The following is a 7,739-nucleotide window of genomic DNA, read 5'->3' as shown; positions in this document are numbered from 1 at the left end:
TCCAAGCCCTCCGATGGGTGTCATTCCGTCTGCTGATCATCCAAGCACTCCACCGGGGGTCATTCCAAGCCCTCCGATGGGTGTCATTCCGTCTGCTGATCATCCAAGCACTCCACCGGGGTCATTCCAAGCCCTCCGATGGGTGTCATTCCGTCTGCTGATCATCCAAGCACTCCACCGGGGGTCATTCCAAGCCCTCCGATGGGTGTCATTCCGTCTGCTGATCATCCAAGCACTCCACCGGGGTTCATTCCAAGCCCTCCGATGGGTGTCATTCCGTCTGCTGATCATCCAAGCACTCCAACTAGGGTCACTCCAAGCCCTCCGACGAGTGTCATTCCGTCTGGTGATCATCCAAGCACTCCAACTGGGGTCACTCCAAGCCCTCCGACGAGTGTCATTCCGTCTGGTGATCATCCAAGCACTCCAACTGGGGTCACTCCAAGCCCTCCGACGAGTGTCATTCCGTCTGTTGATCATCCAAGCACTCCAACAGGTGTCGTTTCGTCTGATAATACATAATCTTGCATATATATAAGTTACTCCAGACTTTTTACACACGCTAACAAATAATTAATTTTTGTAAAATATATTGATTTTTAACTATATTTCACAAATCTGCACATAAAAAATCAAAATCTACTTGTAAATTCTATAGGAGCCATTCCATAAAAATTTATCAACATTTTACCTACTTTAATTAGTAAAGTATAATTTTAGGCTCCTTTTGATATATAGACGAGTAAAGTTTCAATAATTGCTATAAAATTAATTTGACAAATTAAATCACAATAATATAAAATAAATAAATACTCCCTCCGTCCCGTTTTAATGGTCCAATTTTGACTAGTCAAGCCTTTTTCTTCCGACTTTGACCGTAAATATCTTTGTTTGTGTTAGACAACCCTTGATATAATATATATGAATTGATTGAGTTTTACATGTACTTTTCATTGATATAATTTTCATCAACTAATATATAACACAAATAAAGATATTTACGGTGAAAGTCGGGAAAAAAAAACTTGGACTAGTCAAAATTAGACAATTAAAATGGAAAGGAGGGAGTAACAGGTTAAACTTATTCTATTTTAACAACATTATCATTTTCTACATCATTGCAATCGGCATAAAAGTGGCATATTTTGTTATGTCATTTAACAAGAAGTTTTTTTTAAATAACATTGTGTTAATAAAACGTAGTTGGTGGGGTGATAGGTTATAAAGGGGTGATAGGTCATAGGAGGTGGGTGATGGAGTGATCTACCTTACGGGTGTCGTCCTTAGTGTTCATCGCTCCACCATAAACTAACAGGTTTCGCCTATAATTTATGGGATACGCCATTTGAAAAAATTAAACTTTTTAATTTTTTTTTTTTTGTGTTTGAAATAACCTAATTAAAATGGATTAGGATCCCCTAAAGATATTACAACTTTATAGGTAAAGTTGAGAGAATCCTAACCTTTAGATTAAAATCAAAGGTCAAGATTCAAACTTGGTTTTTGAATCTTAACCCTTGATTTTAATTCAAAGGTTAAGATCCTCTCAACTTTACCTATAAAGTTGTCATAGGATCTTAATTCAATTAAAGGATAATAGAATGCAAAAATCAAATAACAAACTAAAAAAATAAAAAACGAACCTTATTACATTCTCCTTTTAAGGTACCTTTTCTTTTGAATAATATATATATGTTTACTTAGGAAAAAAAAAAAAAATATATATATATATATATGGACTAAAAGTTGTACTAAATGGTCATTTGTGTTGTTATGGGTCTATAAATACTTTGGGTTCATAATATATATGCAGGTGTTAATATAATAAGAAGAACAGAACTCGTCCTCAAGCAATCATATGAGAGTGTTGTCGTTGTCGTCACCAGATTATATGTCTTTCTTCACAAAAAACAAGAACTACTTTACAAGCTCCTACTCAAACTATGGATGGAGGTCACTAATAATCCGTCAAGAAGATTGTTCTTGTTTGGTGTATTTAGTGTTCTCTTATGTCTAATTGGAATACAGTTCATGGTGAATCAAGATTATCAAATTGCGGTCGTGTGCATGATTACAAAAGCAAATTCCTATCTTAAGCGTATATATGGTTATTATTGGTTCCAAATTGATAATGATGGGGATGGCAATAATGCGGGTGCTAACGAAAGCAATGGCAGTGTTGTCTCCAACAACGATAATGGTCACGTGGGCACTAATGAACCGGTTGTACAAGTTGTCGATGTGCAAAGCGAAGGTAAAATGTTAATTCGTCAAGCACATACGTTATTTAGCAACGTACACTTTTATATACACTTTTTCAAATTTTGTGTTAATATTTTTAAGTTTCAATGACACTATTTTTAGATCAGAAACTATTTTTACACTTTTATTTGTCTTCATTAATTCTTTGTTTCTATTATTTTTATTTGACTTCCGCCAAAATTATTTTTAACAGTATATATACGCTAATTAATATTGTTTTTATGTGTGCATTACACGTCTTTTGTGTTTATAAACAGACGTTGAAACATGGATCCAAATAAACAAAGTCAATTTCATCGCGGGGATCAGCATTCTGCTTTATATTGCAATTAGAAAACTACCAACAACAAGAAGCAGGATTGTCATGGTTGTTCGAACTAAACTACAATTGGTATTATGGACGACGATTCACGTGACTACTCGAGTCCAAACAGAGCTACTTAGAATATGGTTAGCCATCAAACTTGTAAAGGTCCTAAATGTCTGCAAGGTTCTTGTGCAAGCTGCCACGAAACTTCTCCACTGGTTCAGGGACTTCGGTACGTAATCTATTTTTACGACACCTATATAGTCTAAATTTCGATAGGGAAATTACCCATTTCATCTAATAATTTCTTCTAGCTAGAGTATTAAGTTGGCGTTTAGTACTTAATCATCCGACATTAACCTCGTCATAAGATCAAATTTAACTCAACTCTCATAAGCGAATTTTTTTTTATGGACTGAGTTAATAGTTAGTAGTTAGCATTCGAGACAACACGGTAACATCCTACTAGGCAGTATGCGAAGCTCGAACCACGCATGCATGGGATAAATCTTGAAAACTCACAACAATCCACTCTACACATGTAGAAAGTAGGATTAAAACCCTGGTAAATTTCTCCAAGGTTTAAGACTTTACCAATGGGTCATAAACCCATGAACATGAAAGGAGAATTGCCAAGAAGAATAAAAACAATTTGCAATATTTCAAATTATCGATCTGTTAGTATTATTTTATTTTTTTTCATAATCGACCTTTTGTGCTGATAATGCTCAATTAATGTTGAAGGACTACTAACGGCTAATTATGGGTCAATTTTGCTTATTCTAGTTTCAAAAGAAGAGATATTGAAAAGCATCGTGTATGGAGGTTTAACGGAGATCATAGCAAGTATATCTGTCGTAGCATTTTTTTCTGATTTTGATACCACCATATGTAAGTTTTTATATTATCGATCTGCTTTCTATTATTTCCTTTTAAGCATATATCTTTCCTTGCTTAATTAGTTAGTCTCCGGATCCATATTCTAGCCTTTTGGTTTCCTCGGATTTACCAACACGTTTCCATGGTTACGTAGTACCTCTTTCATATCGCATCCTAACAAAACTTGTGATTTTGATATACCTTGCAGTGAATGTCATAGCTTTTGCACTAGCAGGGCTAATCGGCGGGTGCTTTTTCTTTGTAACCAATGTGAGTAATTTAAAGATTATTGTTTATGCATATTTTACACCTCAAATTTAGAGCATATATATGGGTACCGGCCAATCTCAAATTTTAACAAGAGCTTTTTTGATACACAGATTTGGGGACTTAAGAAAGGAGGTGGTAATGCATATACAGAGCAGCTTGGACGAGTAAATTATTTCCCATTTCATGCCACTTTGGCTACGCTATCTTTCATAATATTTGGAATGATTCCGCCATCCACATTCGTGTTTTCATTTATCAAGACCAATGACAAGAAACTCGCGATTTGGGTAGTTTCAGCGGTTTCACTCTTATGTCTCTCCTTGCTTGCGATATTCAAGGCCTACGTCATCACAAGCATCACATATCGATTTAAGTATGTTAGAACCGTGCTTTGGTATCAAGTTATTGCGTTGGGTGTCTCGATTTGTTCTTACCTGGCTTCAAAGATGGTTAAAGGGTCGATTGAGGACATCGGGCTGTTTAACACAAGTACATGTGATGCTATGTCTATGTCCCGTCATAATTAACTTATTTTCTCATATCCAAGGCTTCACGACGTCGTATTTGGGTAAGTTTTAGTTAATTTGTCCTGCCATCACAAGTATTATTATTGGTGTATACTTTTTTAACTCTATTTATTTACTTGTCCTTTTTATGTGCGTTTATACAAATGTAATATTCATTGCAAACATAACATAAATGGCATTTCTGTTATTGTCTTATGGCATTACACGCTTAGCGTTTTTAAACTTGCGATGTAACTCAATAATGGCTCTATGCGTATTCTTTTTGCATACTCAAATTGTAATTACGCACACTACACTACTACACTACTACTCTACTAGTAAAACAACTCACAATGAGAAGAAATCTTTTTGCAAAGATATAATGTCAAATCTTACAGATAAATTTTTTTTGAGTTGATATTTTAGTTGATATAAACCGAACCGAAAAAACCGAAAACCAATTGGTTTTGGTTTTCTAAAAACCGAAAGTTGTGGTTCGTAATGAAAAAACGAACCATAAAAACCGAATCGAACCAAAAATATATATTGTTACTGTATTTTATATTTATATCATTTTATTATTAATTTTTAATATATATTTTAGGGATAAGTACCCAGATCTGCAGTCAACTAATGCTCAAAAGTTATTGTGTGCACGAACTTTAGGTCAGCTTTATTGTATTCAGGAAACTTGTTCAATAGTCCTATAGCATGCAAAAGTGACCGGGTTAAAAGTTAGTCGGTCACCACTTTCACGTTGACCCGTTGACTGCTTACGTGACATGCACACAATAACTTTTTGGGATTAGTTTATGCACACAATAACTTTTTGGGATTAGTTTATACACAAAAATTTAAAAAAAAAACAGATTAATCTTTTTCAAACTCGCCGGAAATTGCAAATACTCGTCGGAAAACTTAAAAATCTGATTAAACCTTCGTTTCTTCGAATTAGACCACGAAATTGGCACCAAAATACTCAAAAATCAGCCGCGAACAAACCCTCGGCAAAAGTTAAACCAATTGAGACTCGCTGGATAATTCATCAACTTGCTGAAAAATTAAAATCACCATAACTTTGTTGTTTATTCGAGTTTCGGACAACAATTTTGAGCATTTTGGTGTTGGTTTCAAGTCGAATATAACACTAATAAGAAACAAATCTAGATATATCTGAATATATTTGAATACATTTTGGATGATATTAACTCATTTTTCTTTTCACTTATAAATCTACGGATTTAGTTTAACTCAACTTATTAACACTATAAATATTGATATAAACGCAATTCATATCGACCCACTAGTTTATAAGAAAATGGATCAAACCTGTAATATTATTTCACCACTGATTTATGTGGGATACCATGAGTCATTCATGAAAATAAATTACCATTAGACGTATATATATATATATGAGTCATAACCATACACCATTGCTATCAGCAGCATCAGATCGAGGCAGACCTTTAGATTAACTATGGAGTAAGTTGAAGCATGCTATCTAAAATTCGACTTATATTTTATTCCTAGCAAATCAAATGGATCAAAAATCATACAAAGTGTCTTTTCAAGAATTATTAATTTGCTGTTTCAATTATACTTAAGTGGAAAGAACAAAGGCATAGAGATAAATGAGAGGATTAGGAAGAAGAGAGATAAGAGAAGAAAAAAAATTATTTTCTGTCTTTATTTTTAAATCAAAAGCATAGTCTGGGAAAAGAAATTCAACACAAGCACATTTGTGTCCAACAAATTAAAAAGCGACACATTCTTGGAATTTACTCCCAAGTGCGAGGCTAAAATAATCAAAGTAATTCTTCGTCTAAAAAGGCTCAAAAATCGACGCGTCCACAAACCAGATCCGAAAGATCTATTTGGACGTTTTTCAACTTTAAGCTAAGGTAAAAGAGTTTACATATGACAGTTTAATTTAGTTAAGGTCATGTCATATCATATCATCATTTGTACGAATCCTTTGTACTAAACTTTTACTGTGTTTAGTCTGGTTAAATTACCAAAAGTCTGGTCGGGATACCAGCCACCTTTCCTAATCGATTAGACAATGGATGTTTAATTTAACCCCTTTTAAGTTTTGATATCCGTGACACGTACGCGCAACTACAGTGTGCATTCAAAAATCGAGACTTATAGTGTTTTTTTTGTTAACACAAATTTTCGGTTTATAAAGGTCATAAACAAATTTTATTAAAAGGGTACGTTGGGTTTGGGTTCAAATTTTTGACATGATTAACTAAACACGTTGGATCTGGTTTAGGTCTATAAACCCTTCAATGCACCAATCCAAAACCTTTCAATTCCTAAATCCACTCCACTTTGTGCTTTGCAGCTCCTACTCGATTTATTTCATCTGGGCTTCCACTTTCAGATATTAAGGATGAAACTTGTAATATCGACGTTCCACCTGAAAGTACTGGTAATCACAAGAAACCGATACAAGTTAAGAAAGAGCTAGCTCCAAGTAAAGTTTGTGGTCGAATCTTATTTTTTGTATGTGTTTGAGCATTAAATATTAAACTCAATCACAAGAAGGATTTGACCATAAAAACCATTATAATTTCCTACTACGTAGTGCAAACCTATTAAATTCTTCGCGAATCTAAGGTGAATAATGGTTTTCCCAAAGAGATGTATCGATCTTTGGAGGATATTATATGTTGATGATGCTGACGATTGATTGATAGATTTAGAGAGAGAGAATGTGTGTAAATATGATGAATGAATGTTAATTGTATTGAATGATGTTGGATGAATCTGTCATCCAATCATGGGGTATTTATAGGCTGACGATTAGGGCGTCTCGTATTTTGGGCCTCGTCAGATATGGGTCTGGCCCTGAATCCAAAATGTCAGTACGAGGAATACAACATTCCAAAATTGCGATGATATACTTTTTATATTCTGTCAATACTTTTTAGGATGTAAAGAATTTACGCGTGAGGCTTGGCAAGGAAGTTCCCAAGAATTGAGGAGAGGCCTTTCCAAAGGCAAGGCAAAAGAAGTCCTTGAGGAAATTCTTAGGGAACTTTTTCTTTCCCATATATATATATATATATATATATGCATACATTTCTACACTCCGGATTCCTTTGATAAAAGAGAAATATGGCCACCAAATGATCTTGCCGAGGGGTCGTCTGGACGTTGGCTGGAGAGTGGCTCTAGTTTGGCTGGCACTTCGGCTAGGATGTGGCTCAGGGTATTGGCTGGCAATTGGCTAGGAATTGGCTCGGGATTGGCTAGGGGAGCAGCTCCATCCTTGGCTGGGGATCGGCTAAGGTTTTATCCTTGTCTTTTTAGAAAACTCCTTTGTTACATGTTTCCCCATACCCAACCATGTCTCCATCCTAACATTATAGGATTCTTTCATTGATCATCTTTTGCACTTCCTTCCTACAGCCTCACGATTTCTTTATTTCTTTCATTCAAATCATTTCTCTAGGATAGGATTTGTACCTCACCTTATCAGTATAATTGATACTAATTTGGTGTGC

The 7,739-nt window shown here is 34.9% G+C and overlaps 1 protein-coding gene across 1 annotated transcript; it reads left to right on the top strand.

The window, feature by feature from the left end:
* Positions 1 to 1,860: 1,860 nt before the first annotated feature.
* Positions 1,861 to 4,407, top strand: LOC122608555. The gene is made up of 5 exons (XM_043781653.1): positions 1,861 to 2,254; positions 2,520 to 2,801; positions 3,356 to 3,460; positions 3,657 to 3,718; positions 3,829 to 4,407. The coding sequence occupies exons 1-5, from the start codon at positions 1,948 to 1,950 to the stop codon at positions 4,243 to 4,245; spliced, it is 1,173 nt and encodes a 390-aa protein (XP_043637588.1). The 5' UTR covers positions 1,861 to 1,947; the 3' UTR covers positions 4,246 to 4,407.
* Positions 4,408 to 7,739: the final 3,332 nt, after the last annotated feature.

Source organism: Erigeron canadensis, chromosome 7 (genome assembly GCF_010389155.1).
Source record: "Erigeron canadensis isolate Cc75 chromosome 7, C_canadensis_v1, whole genome shotgun sequence".
Classification (NCBI taxonomy): domain Eukaryota; kingdom Viridiplantae; phylum Streptophyta; class Magnoliopsida; order Asterales; family Asteraceae; genus Erigeron; species Erigeron canadensis.
This window is presented reverse-complemented; position numbering and strand designations above follow the sequence as displayed.

Bases quoted from the DNA above. Each gene is read 5' to 3' on its own strand.
- LOC122608555 (XM_043781653.1), top strand. From the start codon at position 1,948: ATGGAGGTCACTAATAATCCGTCAAGAAGATTGTTCTTGTTTGGTGTA. The intron at 2,802-3,355 runs GTACGTAATCTA...TGCTTATTCTAG, and splicing joins CCACTGGTTCAGGGACTTCG to TTTCAAAAGAAGAGATATTG. The intron at 3,461-3,656 runs GTAAGTTTTTAT...TATACCTTGCAG, and splicing joins TGATTTTGATACCACCATAT to TGAATGTCATAGCTTTTGCA.